The sequence below is a fragment of the Portunus trituberculatus genome, chromosome 35, assembly GCF_017591435.1.
Source record: "Portunus trituberculatus isolate SZX2019 chromosome 35, ASM1759143v1, whole genome shotgun sequence".
Classification (NCBI taxonomy): domain Eukaryota; kingdom Metazoa; phylum Arthropoda; class Malacostraca; order Decapoda; family Portunidae; genus Portunus; species Portunus trituberculatus.
This window is the reverse complement of record NC_059289.1, coordinates 13449907-13470498: the sequence shown is the minus strand read 5'-3', so window position 1 is coordinate 13470498 and position 20592 is coordinate 13449907. Positions and strand designations below refer to the sequence as shown.

The 20592-nt window shown below is 43.8% G+C and overlaps 1 protein-coding gene across 1 annotated transcript in view; it reads left to right on the top strand.

Moving 5' to 3' along the window:
• LOC123513238 (nephrin-like) overlaps positions 1-20592 on the top strand; it is a 72464-nt gene that overhangs the window by 24836 nt on the left and 27036 nt on the right. Inside the window, exons 2-6 of the mRNA XM_045270309.1 lie at positions 6196-6310; positions 6851-7053; positions 13914-14021; positions 16171-16431; positions 19739-19890. Coding sequence (XP_045126244.1) covers positions 6196-6310; positions 6851-7053; positions 13914-14021; positions 16171-16431; positions 19739-19890 — 839 coding nt within the window. The remainder of the gene's footprint in view (positions 1-6195; positions 6311-6850; positions 7054-13913; positions 14022-16170; positions 16432-19738; positions 19891-20592) is intronic.

Genomic DNA, 20592 nt, shown 5'->3' with positions numbered 1-20592 from the left:
CTACTACTACTACTACTATTACTACTACTACTACAACTTGCTCTACTGTTGCCTCCTTGACGGCTTCACGAAGTAAAACAAAAACTAAATGTTCCTCAAACCTATATGTAATCTTTAAGACTGGGTTAAGACTTTGGGGCCAATCCAGAGATTCCAGAAACTCTTAAAGAGTTCTGGAGAGTCTGGAACCACTTTCCCAAAATTCCAGTGTTCCAAAAAGTGCCTCGTAACATTGCATCTCTCTCTCTCTCTCTCTCTCTCTCTCTCTCTCTCTCTCTCTCTCTCTCTCTCTCTCTCTCTCTCTCTCTCTCCCTCTCCTCGGAAGTTTATTGAATAATTATTGATTATTTGACGCTGGCTACACATACGAAGAAATTCTCACCACGTTTGACATTCACTGTTTTATTCACCAAATGTCAAGGCTCGAAATTCAGCTTTTCATTCTTTCTGGTATTATTGTGTTTGCTTTCAGGCAGACTGGCGCGTCCCAGGCAGCGTTTCTAAAGGTTCAGAGTGGTTGTTATCCATTCAGGTGCACGCTGGGTGATTCCAGCTTGAGCTCAAATTCCAAACGATCACTCTGCCACTCATGGATATCAGTAGAAATGTATTGTAATTAAAGACAGTTTCTTTACGGACATGCAAGGAAAGTTTTGCCTTTTAGCAGCGAGACGAGCGTGGAGTGTGTATGGATCAATTCTTGGTAGAGTCATGTAGTATACTAGTTTTCAGCCTAATGAATAACTTCACAGAGACACAAACTATGCAAGTTATAGACTCACGGTAATAGGTAAAATGTAACACCGAAAGACATCAAAGTGGGCTACGGTTTTCATTGATCAAGGCCATGTTTATTGTTCTATACTATATATTTTCCGAGTCCCCTGCACTACTTCCAGCGTGGCAGCAACAACACTCTCGCCAAGCACTGAAATGACAGGCTCCTCGGTTCAGGGAAACAAGTTATTCACGAGTCGACAGAAAGACGCAAATCCTGCAGCACAACTGAGCAAATCAGGGTCCCAGGAGGAATAAAACCAGGAGACTCCACAATACAATACAGCAAATTTATGCCCCAGGAGCAAATGTATCCTGAGGCAGCTAACCAGCAGCTACCACCCCCGGCAAAGCTGCGACGTGCCTGATATCCCTGTGGGGAATCACGGAGCCTCGCAGCGCAGCATGGGGAGGCGGAGACAAACAAGACAGCACCCAGCGTGACACACAACAACGATATTTCTCGGAATTGTATATTAAGGATTCAAATATTCGACCACAAAAAAAGGCACGAATCTCCTTCCGCGTTCATGGCACACTTCAATAATTTCGGTCGGAATGATCAATCTGAAAACCCTGTTATCCTAAAGAAAATAAGAAGGTCATAATAATGTAAAGCAGAGTCCGGCAAAGAACTGTTTCCACGAAGAACGGAGTGCCATCATCCTCTTGTATGCACCACGTCCTCTCTTAATTCAGTGAGAAGAGAAGGATTTTTTTTTTATTTTTCCGCATTACTTTTTTATATGCCATGGTTTGCAGGCGCCACTAAATAATACCACTTTACTTTTTATCATCATATATTTTCACACACCTTGGTCTGCACCGAGTGTCAGGTAGTGCTATGCAAATATTATATGAAATTTACCAGCTGAAAAGCTTGAAAAATCCCGTTTTAAGAAAAAGATGGGAAGGAACCGGTTTTCTAAGAATAGTCGAAGAATGGAGCGGACTCAGTAATCAGGTTGTTAGGGCTTAGTCAAGAGGGAGCTTTAATTCATTCAGTACCATAACGCTTTTCCATATTCATTCAGCTTACTATTTCGTTACTTTATACAGCTTCAGAGACTCATGTGGGGGATGAAAAGAGTGAAGACTGTGGCCATCAATTTTCTGACCTCCATAGACCCTTCCTAATGTCAATAAGATGGTCTAATCGTACACAAATCTCAAGATAAAAATGTGTCCCAGTACTGAAGCGGTTAAAACAAGGTTAGATAAATACATAGACGGGAATGGTAGGTGGAAATATGTAGGTGTGTTCATACAGCGGTTGCTACGTGTAGGTCTGATGCCTCTTGTAGCTTCCCTCTTTTCTTATGTTACGTTTTATGGGTCTTGTATTGGTGTCAGTAGAAAATTGAGACTTCCACCCTGTGACAAGTGAGACTCTCCGGGACGTATCTGAAAGGTCACATTCAACGATAACAATGTACTTACTCCTCAACTATTTGTCCTTATCTTTTGGCAGATTCTATGGGACCTGTAAGGGGATCGGCAATGAAATGAGCTTTTTATTTAGAATGTTTTTGTTGTCTTTGGCCAACGTCCTCCTCTTACGAGTTTAGCCCCTTTAGTACCATGACGCGTTTCCATATGCATTGTGGTTACTATTTGGCGATTTTATACAGCTTCAGGAACTTCTGGCCATTATTCTTTTAACGTCCATAGACTCTTCCTAATATAAATAAAATAATTTAATCATACCCATAACTCAAGGTAAAAATGCGTCCCAGTACTGAAGGGGTTAATATACAGGCAAATTCTTAATCCTCATCGTATTCCGTTAGGTTTCTAGAGAGGATATACCAGATCAGATCACTCAGGTAAGGTAGTACGTGGTCGATGGATGGGTGACACATTATGCACAGTGACGAGAGTGACGCAAGAATCAAAGAGGACATGCTGAGGAAAAAACGACATCCATAACTAGTTCTCAATAATGCACTACTTGACCTCGCCCAAACTCTAGCAACACCAGCAACCCTCGGCTTCTCTCCCAATGTCATCGCGTGGCAGCTCAAATGTGATGGGCCATAAAAGTAATAAGTAATTCCTGAATGTGGCTCCCCTCCTGCTCTACCGGACAGACAGACAGACAGAGAGAGAGAGAGAGAGAGAGAGAGAGAGAGAGAGAGAGAGAGAGAGAGAGAGAGAGAGAGAGAGAGAGAGAGAGAGAGAGAGATTAAAATGAATTTGTCATCTGATATCAATAAAAAAGGGTAAAAAGTGACAAACTCCAAAATATGTGACTTAAAAAAAAAAAAAAAAAAAAAAAAAGGAAAAAAACATGATTTACGATTCGTCGCTCAATGATCCCCTGATTCATGTAGTGTGAGGCAATGATTGGTGTATGTATGTATGTGTGTGTGTGTGTGTGTGTGTGTGTGTGTGTGTGTGTGTGTGTGTGTGTGTGTGTGTGTGTGTGTGTGTGAGACTTTCCAACTGACACACACACACACACACACACACACACACACACACACACACACACACACACACACACACACACACACACACACACATAAACACAAAGCTACATTAATTGCCTCCACTGACAAGGTGCACGTGTGGTTAACATAACATCCTACACTTCCCCAAATCAGCTGTCCGTGCAGGGAAAGCCAGCCAGGACATCCCTTCCTTCCCTTACACACTTGCTCAGTACAAAGGAATTAGTTTCCATACATAAATAATAAAATGAAAGCAAGTATTTACATATGCATACATTTTTTTTTCCTCAATTCTCTCTCCAGTAGTTGATCGTGATGTCTAGAACGTTTTTATTATTTTTTTTCTTCCATTTTCTTTTTCATTCTGGTTCATTCTCAAGTCCGGAAAAATTTTTGTAACCAGGACACACTCGACTCAGCCGGATACGCTTCCCCAGTGTATTTCCCTTTGTGCTCCGGTTCTAAGTGCTGAAATTTACGGCTTGGTGGCCCCCCTTATCCGGTGATATATCCGGTTCCTCGTCCTACTGCAGACATTCAGGGTAACAGAGAACTGCATCTATATCCACACACACACACACACAGACACGTACACACACAGACACACACACAGACACGTACACACACAGACACACACACACACACACACACACACACACACACACACACACACACACACACACACACACACACATTCAGATTCAGATTCAGATTCAGATAGTTTATTGACCACAGAAAAATATATACATTACAGAAATTAGAAATAAATTTTGGTCCAAATTACAAGACTTAACTCTTTTGATCAATACAGATCTTTAAAACCTTTTTAAAGCAATAAACACAATGTGTGATATGTTCAGTACACTAAAATCAACACACACACACACACACACACACACACACACACACACACACACACACACACATACACACACACACACACACACACACACACACACACAAACCCTCCCCACACACACATGCAAGCACACACACACACACACACACACACACACACACACACACACACACACACACACACACACACAAACCCTCCCCACACACACACATGCAAGCACGCACACAGACACACGTCAAATCACAGCAGGCAGTCACGCCAACTATGACATATGTATCAAACTTGACGAGAAAATATCTGGGGAAGCACACTGACACACACATACACACACACACACACACACACACACACACACACACACACACACACACACACACACACACACACACACACACACACACACCAAGGAAACGAGAATACAGATGTTGAAAAGAGGGAAGTTATATTGAAGGATCGAGTTTGAAGCAGAGTTGAGAATACGAGGAACGGAGGAAAGAGCACGGAGGTAAGGAGGGAAAAGGGAGGAGGGAGGAGAGATGGAAGAGAAAGACGGATGGACGGCATGTAGAAAGTAGGGAGAGAGGGAGGAGAGCAGGGAAATAAAGAAGGAGATGGAGAGAGAGAGAGAGAGAGAGAGAGAGAGAGAGAGAGAGAGAGAGAGAGAGAGAGAGAGAGAGAGAGAGAGAGAGAGAGAGAGAGAGAGAGAGAGAGAGAGAGAGAGAGAGAAGCGGATGAAAGACAAAATATTCTAATTCAGTCTTTTAATGTCAGTCTTTTAACAAGAATGAATACACGCATGCAAAAAGGAAGAAAAAGAATAAAAAGAGTAAGGAAACATTAGCAATATGAACATAGAAAGGCGAACACAATTTAACTCTGACCTTATCAAATAAAATGTATCGAAAAAGGAGACTTATTTTCCACCTTTTTCGAAATTATTTACCACGAGTCTCTCATCGTAAGCCTCAGATAATACTTTAAATTCTCTTCAATTCTTCTGTGAATTAAAAATGAGCCACACGGAGAAAAGAAAATAAGTGAAATAACTCTCTCTCTCTCTCTCTCTCTGTCTGTCTGTCTGTCTGTCTGTCTGTCTGTCTGTCTGTCTGTCTGTCTGTCTGTCTGTCTGTCTGTCTGTCTGTCTGTCTCTCTCTCTCTCTCTCTCTCTCTCTCTCTCTCTCTCTCTCTCTCTCTCTCTCTCTCTCTCTCTCTCTCTCTCTCTCTCTCTGTCTGTCTGTCTGTCTCTCTCTCTCTCTCTCTCTCTCTGTCTGTCTGTCTGTCTGTCTGTCTGTCTCTCTCTCTCTCTCTCTCTCTCTCTCTCTCTCTCTCTCTCTCTCTGCTTCTGTTAATATTCACAGCTACGAAGGGGAAAAAGGGCAAAACACTTACCAAATTACCCTCACGACCTTAATGACCCTCACTATTAGCCTCCACACATTGGGACAACCTGAACATCGGGCGTGACTCTTTTTTCACAACCCCTGTAAATTCCACAGAACACGCTGAGCCGCAACCCGCCGCGTGACGGGAGAGGTGGCAGGGGATAAAGACTAAAGTGAGAGTACTGTTACCTTTGAGCAGCAGGTCCTGGGAGTAATAGAGCACAGCGACATCACCTGATTATTAAGATTAAAGTTATTCTCATTGTCGATATGCCAGTAGCTGTGTAATATACGTGACAATCTCCCTTGTATTTCATTCTTTGCTGTATATTCTCCACGTTCTCGTTTTCTACACTGCTTCGTGACTGCACATTGCAGGAAGAAAACGAGGGTTGGGAGGAGAGCCTTCTTCTATTCTATCCCGTCTTTCCACATGTATTTCAACAGTAGTAATACGTAGAAGAGCAAACACCATCCTTATCCACCAGCAGGTCTTCCAGTGTTTGTTTCTGCTGTGTTATCCTTTTGTAAAACCCTGCCAGCTGATTCCAAGCCAGTATCAACCTTACTGTAGGGAATGCCTGTGCCGCGCCATCCCGACCTTCATCTCCCCCTAGCGAAAACCTCTTATCGAGCGGGGATCTCCTTCTTTATTCGCCTGTTCACGCCTCCCTTGCCGCCACGAGTCTGATCTAAGAGACGCTCTGTTATTTCCGGGTTGCAGTTACGGCGGTGGAGGGCGGAGAGGCGGCGCTCCCCTGTGACTTCGAGCATCCACCCAATGACACGGTGTTCCTCATCCTCTGGTTCAACGGAAACCTCACCACGCCCATATACAAGTGAGTGACGCGTGCACGTACCTGTTCTACACACACACACACACACACACACACACACACACACACACACACACACACACACACACACACACACACACACAATTAATAGGAAAGTTTCAAAACATTTATTCCATTCTTTTGACTAACTCTCTTAGACCTGATCGGGGAACTGGCATCTAAACGTAAACAAAACACCTGGGACAGACCAAACATCACCCAGTCTTCTTAAAGAAACGAAAAAAAAAAAAAGAACTCGTGAAACCACTTACGATTTCATTAAAAAAAAACTTTACTAGCGGGTAAAGGCCTCACGAGTGAAAGCTAACAAATTCTTCTCATGTGCTGCCCTGTCTCTCTTCCCTGTAGCTAGTTAGATGTAGTTACCAAGCACCCTTGAAAGGCTTTTCTTTGTATTCCTTTGTAAGTGGATCTTTTTGTCTAATCGTATTTGTTGGCCTTGGCCAGATTTCCTTTCTTACATTAAAAAAAAAAAAAAACCCACCCGCCCAACCCCCGACTGTCTCTCTCTGCCCTGCCCAGCTATGACCTGCGGCCGGGGACGGGGGGTAACCACTGGGTGGACGAGACAGTGCTGGGGACACGAGCCACCTTGGACGTGTCTGCCAGTCCGGCGCGCCTCCTCCTCCGCGACGTGCATGCGCGGGACAGCGGCTACTACAGGTGTCGAGTGGACTTCCGCTACCAGCCCACCAAAACCACCCGCGTCAGCCTCTACGTTATTGGTGAGTAAGCGTCTCTCTCTCTCCCTCTCTCTCTCTCTCTCTCTCTCTCTCTCTCTCTCTCTCTCTCTCTTCTAAAACAACTCATAATTATGTTATATATATATATATATATATATATATATATATATATATATATATATATATATATATATATATATATATATATATATATATATATAGTAAAAGAGTTGTATAATTTCTTTGTCATTGTCTGTCTGTCTGTCTGTCTGTCTGTCTGTCTGTCTGTCTGTCTCTCTCTCTCTCTCTCTCTCTCTCTCTCTCTCTCTCTCTCTCTCTCTCTCTCTCTCTCATTTAGAGGTTTTCAACCTGAGGTTCGCGAACCCGAGGAATTCACAATGAATTTTCAGGGGTATTTCGATGGCCAATGTAGTAATATCCTTTGCAGTATTATTATTATTGCGTATGAGTTAGTGTCAGTCTCTTAAATTAACATTATTCTGTTCCATGTCAAATTACTGCTGGTTTTGGTAGATGGTCTTATAACTCAGGGGGTTCTTCACGAGAAAAAGGTTGAGAGCTCCTGGTCTAAGTTTAGGATTGTTTCCCTACTTGGCCTTTGTTCTTCTCACCTCTAACGTGCACAACGTAGTCCAAACACCGCATTTCGTGACCACAGCAGTGTAGTGATATTTATAGAAATTTACCTTTATTAGTGTAATTTCACCGAGTTCGCGTCGAGGTGAGAGGAAGATATAATGGAGGATTATCTGCCTTAATGTAGGTTAAGAAGAATTTATTAAGGCCACACGAACCTTCCTGGAAATGATGCAATCTGAGGGAAGGCAAGGAATGGTTTCAGTCAGATATTCAAACGAAACTTGCAGAAGAATCAGCCCAGGAAGTTGAATCTGATCGGCTTAAGATCAAAGCATCGCTAGAAAATGCCTTGCAGAGTAAAACATCAACCACGATACGAACAACCGCTGCGACGGGACGTAAATACAAACCTACGCCATGCACCCTTTGATGTCTTTGTCGCTGTACCTGCCGGGAAACTCGATACCGCCACCGAAATATTTATTAGTTCACACTGACGAGGTATCCAATGCTGCCCACAGTGATACTCCTTTCTTTCACTCTCCTGTACCTCACACACTTTAGTTCACACACACTCATACACCGTTATCTCTGCAGCACATTTAGTCTTGTCTAACATTCACTCCTGCCGCACACCTCCGCCACTCCATGAAAGCTGCAGAAAAGACTAACACGTGGGTGATTTTAAGGTATTTGGTAAGGTGCGAGGGCTGGGCGCCGCGGGCCGGACTCACACGAGTTTTGGAGTTAGCCGGAGTGTGGCTGCCAACCACGCAATCGCCTCCGCAGTTCCGTTTTCATGTTCTTAAAGTTTTTCTTGCTCAGTCTTTGCTCAGGGAACATTTTCTCTCGACACCATCAAGCCTCGCCACCAGTATTCGTGAGAAAGTGCTTTCGTTTTAAGACTTTTAGCCTCATATTTATCTTTATAATTCATATTTCCTAATGTTTCATATTTTCGGTTTGGCTTTCCAGGCAGCACATCACAAAATTTTATTTAACTATGTCTTCCTTTGGGATTCTGTCCGCTGCTTGCCTTTCCTTAAGCTATCAACAGATTTTCCAGCTTCTCAGAAAAGCCTTTCCTCTTTCCAGTTTTTCACTAACGAGATGTAAAGATGGTTTTATTTTAATTTTCTTAAGCTAAGAATATTATTTCTTGTGTCTCGGGAGAAATTTCGCCTCTTCTTTCTTTTAACCAAAATGGGATGATGCAAAAACTCGTTATTAGCCTCTCCTGCGGAGCGCAGTAAGCTTCCTGTTCACACTCATCGCTACTTTGAGCCCGAAAAGTATCCAGCTCATTAGAATAAAGCGATGCGGAAAGAACAAACTTCAAGAAACTTGAAAGGTTTATCATCACTTGCTCTGAACCAGATAAATAATTAATTGAGGAGTTCGTTCACTTATCGCCTGAGACAAAACACAAAGAAGAGAAAATATTAAACGACTTCGATATTTCGCCAGCCGGTCACAACACAAAATCTGGTGAAATTTCCTAATTTGAAATATTTCCTTTCTCTCAGAGATTCCCGCAACATATTGTTGTGTATTTCACGATTTCACTTTCCATTTCCTGTTATATCGTAAACCCCACTCCTCTCCCAAATCTCTCTCTCTCTCTCTCTCTCTCTCTCTCTCTCTCTCTCTCTCTCTCTCTCTCTCTCTCTCTCTCTCTCGCTGGCTCGCTCTCTCGTTCTCCCTCTTATACGCCCAGTTTGCTCTTCACAACGTCAATTCTATTCCAATTTACTTGCGAGCCTCACTCTCGTTCCTCCGTTCTCCTTTCCCGCATCATTAATCATTTACGTGTCCGTGAACACCTTCCCTGCATCAAATTACCCAGGTAGGTAGAGCGGTAACCTCATTAAGTGGCGGTTGTACAGCAGCAAAACCCGCAGCTTGCCGGCCCATTAAGCTCTTGAACAAGCCACTATAACACCGAACACGCGACCCGGAAAAAGGCTGTCTGATGCGGCTCTGCTTTCCCAAAAATACAAATCGTGAACATGTCCAAAGTTCAGTATATGTGAGGATACAAAAAGAGGAAGAGGAAGAGGAAGAGAAGGACGAAGAGTAGGAGGAGGAGGAGGAGGAGGAGGAGGAGGAGGAGGAGGAGGAGGAGGAGGAGGAGGAGGAGGGAATGGAGTATAATCTGCAGATACAACTTTATTTTTAATCCGTGTGTGTGTGTGTGTGTGTGTGTGTGTGTGTGTGTGTGTGTGTGTGTGTGTGTGTGTGTGTGTGTGTGTGTGTGTGTGTGTGTGTGTGTGTGTGTGAATAAGTGTAAGGAGAAGGTGGAAAGAGGGAAAGTGGCGGCAGGTGCGAATAAGATGCTTTCCCTTCGTTAGAAAAAAGACTAGAACTAATGATATCCTTTACCTGCTGGCGTCGCCCTCGTTCTGCCCCAGCACACTACACGCGGAGGACGACGACGAGGAGGAGGAGGAGGAGGAGGAGGAGGAGGAGGAGGAGGAGGAGGAGGAGGAGGAGGAAGAAGAGCCTCACCTGCAGAACAATCAATGCAGCAATATGAACACGAACACTAACGGGAAGAGTTTTCGTAATATCAAAACTTCTACTAATTGCTCCGGTCACAGTAGCTCAAGCAAGACACTTCACCCAGTTACGAATGGAAATGACCGCGCTATATTCTCTCTCTCTCTCTCTCTCTCTCTCTCTCTCTCTCTCTCTCTCTCTCTCTCTCTCTCTCTCTCAGATTCAGATACACACACACAAACTCGTATATATACAATTTGCAAACACGTTCCTCCTGTCTTGCTCCTTCTTTTCCTTCCCCCAAATCCTCCCGAACACACGGCCGGGTTTCTCCAACATGACAGCTTAGCCAATATCTTCTCCATCCTGTCGCACCTCCACCCTGCCGCCTTGCCTCTCACTCTTGCACTCCTTCCTATCATGGTTTTCTCTCGCTCTATCCCAGCTTTCCTTCTGTCATGTTTTTCTTTCCTCTTCTTTGCTCTCTGTCTCTGTCTTTGCTACTCCCCAGAGGCCTTATGTCGGTCTCAGGAAAAGAGGGTCTTGCTAGTGTCACCTGCGCCCCGAGGGTATACTGTGGAGGTGTTATTGAATAGCTTGTGGTTCTCAGGGATTTTCTTGACGAAGGCAATGCGTGTTTTGAGGCGCGTACATAAATAAATAGATAGATAGATAGATAGATAAACAGATAGATAGACTGACAGACAGGCAGATAAACAGACAGGTAGACAGACTATCAGAAAGACAGGTAGGTGTTAATGTAGCTTAACAACGTTGAGGTGTTTATTTGGGCAGTGTGTGTGTGTGTGTGTGTGTGTGTGTGTGTGTGTGTGTGTGTGTGTGTGTGTGTGTGTGTGTGTGTGTGTGTGTGTGTGTGTGTGTGTGTGTGTGTGTGTGTGTGTGTGTGTGTGTGTGTGTGTGTGTGTGTGTGTGTGTGTGTGTACAATTGATCTAGGCATGCATAATGTATCGCCGAGAAATTCATATTATGGACAGTTTCGCTTAAATTGACTTACAAAACTGCTATAGTCTGACACACACACACACACACACACACACACACACACACACACACACACACACACACACACACACACACACACACACACACACACACACAAACGCAACACCATTAGAAACGCGCGACGTCTGTAAAATCCTATGCACCACAAGACGTATTCCTCGACGCCTCAGGCCATAGAGCATCATTAGCAAGGCTCTCGGTACACCCCGGCGCCGCTGCTCTCCACCCCCCTCCACGACTAACAAGCAGTGAGGTGAACACGACCAAGGCCAACAAAAGTCCTCCAGGTTATTCCATTTGGACACGAATACAAAACGTCTTTTTATTTCTACGGGTTTCTGGCGCACGAAACTTTTATCTACGAAATTCACTACGATATGGCGTCCTGTTCTCGCCTTCAAAGTGCTTCATTGTAGGAAAAAATGGCTTGATTCGTCCTCTATTAAACGTCAAATGCGTATTTCCTCTCGCGTCTCGGGTCTGAAGGAAGCTGCATTTTCTTTTCCCTTTCTCATATAGGAGCGGAGGCGTCCCGTAGGGTAAAGTTTTCCTATTCTAGTCGACGAGGCGGAGCGTGTTGAAAATACACTCCATGTTTTGTGAAGGCAAGAAAGAGAGGTAGGCGCTTATGTCGAGGCCAATGGAAAGACGTAACGCCGGAGGGAGGGAGGGAAGGAGGGAGGGAGGAATAAGTGGTGAGAAGATGAGGAGTCCAGAGAGTAATAATCAGAGGAACGGAGGAACAAATTAGAAATGGGGTAAAAAATGTGATGAATGGAAATGAAGGAGGGGAAGGAAATTAGATGACACGGAATAATATATGTAACGCAAATGAGCGAGAGGAAAAAAAAGAAATAAGTGGAGACTAAAGTGGAAATGAGGAATTGTGAAGCTCGTAAGCGGACATGAGCTAAAATGAGGGAACAGAAAGAGGAAAAGAATTGAACTGACGTGAAAATAAGAGACGCGCGAGGAAAATATGGAAAAAAGTAAGGCAAGGAATGTAGTAAAATAGATCAAGCAGGTAAAAGAAATGAAAAAAAAAATGAAATAATAAATAAATAGTTAAAAATAGACAGAAGGAAAAAATGCATATGAATGCGGCAATTACAACAGCGCAATAAGAGAAAAAGAAGGAAACTTGGATGAGCAAAATTAAAGATAAACTTAAAAATATTGCATGCACTCTGAGAGAACAAAGGGAAACAGAACAAAGCACGTAAATATAAAGAAAATTACTGAAATAAAACAATAAACATAAGATCAGAGACGCATCTTGGAATACGGCGACAGACAGACAGAGACGGACGGACAGACAGACAGAAAAGACCCCAGGGGAAGATGGAGAAGAAGGCGAAGAGGGATAGAAGAGATGGATCAAAGGAGACACACATACGTATACATTTACAAGCGCAAACACCGCTACTGAAGCCAAACGCGCGCTAATCCATCCACAAGGGAGTCACAAGCTTTCAAAATGGTTCTATGTTCGCCGCCCTCTCCCTGTGTCCCCTTGCGCGCCGAGTCAGCAGCTTAATCTGAACCTAATATTACTGTTACTCTTCCGACAAACAACGGGATTTTCCTAAAGGTAAGAGGATTTCCCCCTCGCCTTTACCGCAAACTTGTTATCATTTCTTCCCATTAAGTTCGCTAACACCGGAGTCTTACGGAGGTTTAGTGCTGTTTTTACGGCTGATCAGGACAACGCCTCGACGAAACGGAACTTTGAAAGAGGCTTACAAAAAAAGGGAATAGGAATGAGAAGAGTTTGTGAGGGAGGTTATCTTCCCTTCCTTCCTAGACGAGTAAAGGTGAATGCTGCCATAAACTATGATGCGCGGCTGCTATTTCCCTCCTGCGCCGTGTGTGTGTGTGTGTGTGTGTGTGTTGAGCCACAGCGCCCGGCTCCCCGCAGCACATTACTGGCAATGAGCCATGAGGGTAAAACTGGAAAGCCAACTAAACATCTGCACAGGAACAGCCTCTTGTACCCTGCATGCCTGCCCACTCCTGAGGCCCTTAACTCTCTCTCCACGAGGCTCCTTCATTTATGCATGCTGAGAGAGAGGACGTCAACAGCAAGATTTCATTGCTGTATTTAATTATACTAGATTTGGGTACATGTATTTTAAAACAAGGCGTGATGATAAAGAAGAGAAATACAGTCCGCGGGAAATAATGAATGTGGATAGTAATGATAATAATAATGACAATAATAATAATAATAATAATAACAATAATGATGATAATAATAATAATAATAATAATAATAATAATAATAATGATAATAATAATAATAATAAAAAAGCAACTCCAATACTGAATAGAAATAGCTTTTACCTGACAAACACCTCGTGGTTGAAGAACAATGAAGGTAGTACAGCTCCAAATTACCAGTATTAGTTTCCGGTACTGTTACTGTCATTACCGCGTTGCTTCATTGCCGTTACCGCCGCAGAAAGAAAAGAACGGAGGACAAATGTGAGAGGAAAGAGTTTAACCAACAAAGGTCTGGCTGAGGTAACGAACCCAAGGCATAACATGATCAGTCGAGCGTAAAGGTGAAAATCTAAGTATAACAATATGAGGTAAAAAATATATACTTCTTTCTACTCCATATCGATTTTGACCTTCAGGAAAAAAAAAAAAAAAAAAAGACACATTTTCTCTGCTTCACGGTTTTAACATTGTTTCTCTCTCCCCTTTTTTCTTCTCCCCACCAACACACACGTCGCCGGCCACCCTTGAATTTCTCCCCGCCCACGGCCGTCCACAGTGCCGCCCCGGAATGTGTGGGTGGTGTCGGAGGGCAGGACGGTGACCAGCGTGGTTGGACCTTACCGGGAGAAGGACTACGCCACGCTCACCTGTCTGGCCAGAGGGGGTAAGTCGCACAGGGCAAGGGACGGGAAAGGGAAAGCGAAGGTTAGGAAAATGTGTGTGATGTGTGTGATGTGTTTCCCTCGCATCCCCATCTTGTATTTCTCAGTGCTGCTGTATTTCATGTGTTGTTTGTCGCCCTTTCTTCTTTTCCGTGTTGTTATCTGTGACAATTTCTAAATTCACTTATTTATCTTCTGTGTTCGCTCTAGTTTATCTCTCAATGATTTAAAAGTTTGTTGTTGTTTTCTTCTAGTTCCATTTTTCTATTTTCACTCCTCGTACCTGTCTCTGTTTGTCGTCCTCCTGGATTTATGTTTGTTTACTCTCTCTCTCTCTCTCTCTCTCTCTCTCTCTCTCTCTCTCTCTCGCATATACCATCCTGGAGTTGTTAGTTTGCCAATCTTTTTTTTCTTTATATTCCAATTTCAAAAGCGTTGCATGTACCTCCCCCCCCACACACACACACACACACACACACACACACACACACACACACACACACACACACACACACACACACAGATAAAGGCAGGTTCGCACTCACGCACACAGCCCTCTACCGTCTCAGTGCACAACAAGAGCGACGGTAAGAAGCCATTTCTATTCCGCTCAGCACCAGAACACGAGATGGCGAATTCCCTTCTCGCTTGTCCCGTCATGACAGACACACTCTTGGAAAAGGACACGGCCAACACACGCCTCCTGAAATTGATTTAAATGCAAGGACACACACACACACACACACACACACACACACACACACACACACACACACACACACACACCGGGATGAATGTTTGGAATATGCTTTGTTTATGTTTAGTGACACTACATTGTACACTAAAACGTTTCCTGCCTTTTATATTGGATATGTGTGATAGTGATACGTGTGTGTGTGTGTGTGTGTGTGTGTGTGTGTGTGTGTGTGTGTGTGTGTGTGTGTGTGTGTGTGTGTGTGTGTGTGTGTGTGTGTGTGTGTGTGTGTGTGTGTGTGCACGCGCGCTAAAACACTAACGTAAACACTAAATTTATCTTAGGAACACACTACAAAATCCACCTTCAGGGATGTGGTTTCTTTCTTTCTTCACACACAAAACCAAATGACTTGAGTTTACAGTAATAAATTTTCTTGCGCCTCGTTTCCCATTTTTCTGTAGCCTCTGAAGGTGTTTAGAATGCTTCAGTTCATCCTAAATTGTCCTTTTTTGGTGTGCTGTGAGTTATAGACTGTGTTACGAAAGGTGCTGCTGTGTTTGGATGCTGCACCGAGTTTTCCAGCAAAGCATTAGGGTGTCTTGGGGGAACAAATCTGCTAGTGCGTGAAACAGTTTGCATAATTTAATTCAAAACCCTGAAGGCTGAATTTTAAACTGCTCCTTATTCCACCTCATCCCTCCTTCCTTTCCTACCCCCCCGGCATTCTTCACCGTATCTTCTAAACATTTGCCTACTCCTCATCTCTTCCCATTTCTGCTTCTCCGCCTTTCACATTCCCCTAATTTCCTTTTCCCTTTCTCTCTCTTGTTTCTTCCTCCTCCGATTTTCCTTCCTTACAATCTTACTTTCTCTCCGCCTCCTTGAAACATCGGTCCAATTTTCATCTATTTCCTCTTTCTTCAACATTATCCCTCGCTCATTTCCTGTTATTCTCTCCCTCTTTACCCTTCAAACACGTCTCTTCTTGTTCATTCTCCCCTTAAATATTCTTCTTATTTGTTTTTTTCTTCCGCACTTTTCTATTCCCCTTTTTCCTCTCCCTTCGCTTGACAACATCCCTGGTCTTGTTCATCGCCCCCCAAACGCTTCCTTTTCTCTTTTTCTACCACTAAACATTTATTCTCTACTGTTGTTCGCCGTCTTTCCCTAAACATTTTCTTTTTCTTTTCCTCCCATGCACCCATCAACATTCCACTACCCTCTTGTCCATCTTCACCCAAACACCTTTCCTTTACCCTTCCATAACCCTAAACATCATTCTCCCTCTCCTTCGTCCTCTCTCGAACAATTCCCCTTTCCTCCTCCGTATCTCTTAAACACACCTCAATTGTTTACTCCACGAAACACGTTCCTCTTTTCACCGCAAACTGTTTACTACACCCACTCCTCATCCTTCCTTTCTTTTCTATCCCTCCCCCGTTCCCCTCCCACAGGATCTCCGCCCCCACGCATCCTTTGGTACTTTGGGGATCGTCTCATTGATAGTCAGATGGACGAAGACCCAACAGACAATATGCTCCGGCCGGGACCCACCAACACGCTTCTTCAGGGGTCTCACACGGAGCCTGCTCGCGCTAATACGCTCACTTTGGGGCCCTTCACCCGCAGTGACCTCAAACGGCTGGTGACGTGTGAGGTTACCAACACCAACCTCACCTCACATCTCAGCGCTGCCGTTATGATCGATATGAACCGTGAGTAACGTGTGTGTGTGTGTGTGTGTGTGTAGAAAAAGAAAGAATGGTTTAGGAAAAATATGAATAAAAGAAGGAAAAAAAAAGATGGTGGTGGTGGAGGTATTGACAGTAGTAGTAGAAGCAGTAGCAGTAGCAGTAGCAGTAGCACTAGCAGTAATAGTAGAAGAAGTGGTAGTAAAAGCAGTAATAAAGTTAGTAGTAAAAGTAGTATTAAACGTGGTCATAGTTCTTATAAGTTGTTTTGTTGTGCTGTAGGAAGTCTCGATGGCGTTCCCGCTAGTGTTCCTCGCCTCGTGTCTTCTGTTCATGAAGGCGACCATGCAAGCATTCATACCATTTAGGATTCCTTTTCTTAGACAGCTACACCGGCGGCAATGTGAATCTCGGGCGAGTAATTTCCACAGCATTCCAACATAACCTGCTACAATTAATTAAACATGGCGACATAGCTGCGCATCACGACACCTTCCCAAGACATCCCCGCTTAAACTGTAAGAATCATGACACGCTGCTAGAAACGCCGGCTCGTCAAAACATTCCACGACTTTTACAAATTGAGTAACTGAGTCTGTGTTCTGCTCAAGCTTGTATCATCAAACGACACAGATTTTTATAACAAGTATTTGCAAAGACCATGGTGATATTTAGCCAGGTTTTAAAGACGTGTTTTTTTAATGGATGGTACAGAATCAATGGCAATGAAAACACACTTGAAAGTCGTAGAATTAACTTCCATTACAGTCAATTTGTCAATGAAAACCCCCTTGAAACTAATATTAACTTTCTCTACAGTAAGTTTGTCAATAAACATCCCTGAAGGTCATATTATTTCTACTACACAGTGAATTTGTTAATGAAAACACCTTTGAAAGTCACAATAACTTCCACTACAGAGAATTTGTCAATAAACACCCTTGAAAGTAACAGTAACTTCCCAATACAGCGATTTAGATGTTCAATTAAGACGTAAAATGTTTCAGAGCACGGTACAACTTTAGTGTGACAACGCAGCGACGTAAAAATCCATCCAGAAATCTGCAATCATCGCTCACGACCTGCAGGCGCCATTAACGGAGAAATAATCTATCTTCCAATACACCTCTAGTGGCCTGAAGCACCCTCGCGTACATTACATGACCCAAACGTGTCCCAGAATAGCTCGGAGCCTCTCACCTCACCTCATAACCTGTCCGGATGCTGTAGCTCCTCACTCTCTCTCTCTCTCTCTCTCTCTCTCTCTCTCTCTCAGCTTCACCTACCCATCAACACGCTCTTCCCACACTACCAGAAAGAAGGCGGAGTTCTACAGGATCGAAGGCACATGATGGTGGTCGTTTAGGTTGACTGAAGGTCGGACTAAAGGAATGACTGGCAGCGAGAGGTGCATTTCTCCTCGTTATTGTGCGTAATGCTGGTGTTGTTAGCAGTAATGCGAGAATACATATACCGACGTTCCTATGTATGGGATAAGCGCTTAGTGACGTTGGTCTGTATCATGTCGAGAGATTGTTTTCCGCTCAGGATGTTACGATATTTATTCATTAGACATCAGGCAACTAACACGAATACTATCACTACTATAACAATACTGCTTCTATTACAAAAGCTCCAACTACTACTACTACTACTACTACTACTACTACTACTACTACTACTACTACTACCACCACCACTATACTAAAACGACCACGACTACTACCACTCTTAGTACTGCAACGACTACTGATACGAGCGCTATAAAGGAAGGCTCAGGATGATCGTCACCATAACCCCATTTCCGTCGGGCCTAACTTGCCTCCCCCGCCGTAGACAATTCAGTGTAAGCGCGCCATCCAGCAGCGTGGGAAGCAATGAGGTGAGTTTTAGAGACCTTCGTTCCTCTGTAAATACAATCTCTCTCGCGCAAGGTCGAGTAATGAGGAGTGCTTTATGGAGCAGTGAGACCGTGGCGTCCTGAACCTCCAGCGACGTCCACCACCGCTTCAAGGGAACAGATGGGAAAGAAAGGCCGACGGAAAGCTACTCAGTGAATTAGCCAGAGAGAGAGAGAGAGAGAGAGAGAGAGAGAGAGAGAGAGAGAGAGAGAGAGAGAGTTATAATGCACTCATATTTCATTAAGAGGTTACCTTTTTAAGTACTCATTGTAATACCATTGAATTTCAATAAGTGTTACAAACTTGCTTCCAACTCCTCGCCTATGCTACGTCTCGAGACTCTGAGCATGTCAAAGGCTCCCTCTTACTTCCTACTAAGGCTCTTTCCTCTAATTCCCCTAAGCGGCTCCCTCTTGCTTCCCTTTAAAAACCCTTCACGCACCGTAAAAGCTCCAACTCCCAGCGTTCCTTACGTACAAAGAGCTTCTTCCACTGCTCTTCTAAGGCTCTCGCTCTAGAATCCTGTACTGCTGCTCCTTCATAAGCATCACTCTCCATCTCGCTTTCATCACCTCCTCTCCTCACTTCCTTCTGTACGTTTCCCAACATTTTCCTTCACGTTTTCTCCTCTCCTAACCACTTAATTCTTCCCTTCTGTGGGTCTTCTTACTATTATTTTCCTTCATGCTTTCTTCACTACCTCTTCTCACTATTTCCTTCCTTCCTTCTGTACGTTTCCCAACATTTTCCTTCAAGCTTTCTCCTCTCCTATCCACTTAATTTTTCCCTTTCTGTGCCTCTTCTAACCATTATTTTCCTTCTTGTTTTCTTCACCACCTCTCCTCATCATTTATTTCCTTCCTTCTGTATGTTTTCTATAATCTTCCTATTGTTTCTCATTTCCAAACCTCTTATTTCATTCTTCTGTGCCTCTTCTTATCATTATTTCACTTCGTTTTTCTTTTTCTCTCCTCAGCAGTTATTTTGTTCCTTTTCTCCCTTTTCTAATATCGACTAGTAAATTCATGTTTTTATTATGTGTCTCTTCTAACATCTAGTCTACTTCACTCTTTCCTATGTGTCTCTGCTAACGATGAATTTCCTTAGTTTTCTTTTCGTGCCTCACTTTTTCCTTCATGCGTTCCTGTGCACCTATTCTTGATTCTTCTTTTTTTTTTTTCTGTCTTATTAAACCACCTTCAAGATTCATTCAGTGCCTCTTCTAACAATTGCCTTCCTTCACGCTTTATTGTGCGCCTCTTCCAATTACCATTTCTCTTCCTGTCTTCTTTTGTGTCTCTTTCATGCAACAATTCTCTTAATACCTTCCTCTGTGCATCTTTTAACCATTATTTCTACTTCTGTAACCCCGATCTGCCTCCATCTTCCCTCCTGCCTGTTTAATTCGCCTTCCTTTGTCTGCATTTCAGTGGAGCCCTTGAGTGTACGACTGCTAGCACCGGACGAGCCTCTAAGTTACGGTCGAGAGTACGAGGTGGTGTGTGACGTGAGGGGTTCAAGGCCGCCTCCTACTATCACATGGTGGAAAGGAACATCACGCGTCCAGGGAGCGAGGGAGACGGTAGGTAGAGAATTGTGAAGCGTGGCAGTGCTTTGGGAGTCGCAGGTGTGATGGAATGGATGGGCTGGTGCGGTAGTGTGGTGTGTCGAGGTGAGTTGTGTGAAGGCATGTAGTGTTTGTGCGCTGTGAGGCGAAAAACAGGATGATGAATGGAGATTGTGGAGTGGTTGATGTATAAGGCAGACAAAGCATGGCGTGACGCGAGGCAGTGCGATGGCATGCTGCGGTGAGGAATGTGTCAAAGTATGAGGTATATTGTGAGGTGAAAATATGCTAAGTGGCAGCATCAATCATATACGTGTGTCACTGATGAGTCAAAACTTCTCACCTGCTCATTCTCATTCCATCACTAACTAGTCTCCAGTCACTTCGCTAACTCGTTCCCCTCAAGGCGGTAACTTCATGTCCTTCCCTTGACTACCTGGCTTTGCTTCCCTTCCTCAGCCAGACACTCAATGCTCCCCACACAAACTCGCCAAACTCGTACTTACTCCGTTCTTTAACCTCAGAAACCCTCCCCTGCTAAATCCTTCCATCCCTTTACACCACACGACACTTTCCACTCGCATGTATCACTTTTTCTTCACATTTTTCTCTCCCTTAACCAGTATTTCCTCCACATTCTCTCCTTCCTTCCTCTTCATGGTCCTTAATGCTAAGTCTCCCTCGTCTTCCCTCGCTCCTTTCTTCCTTCCTCATGCT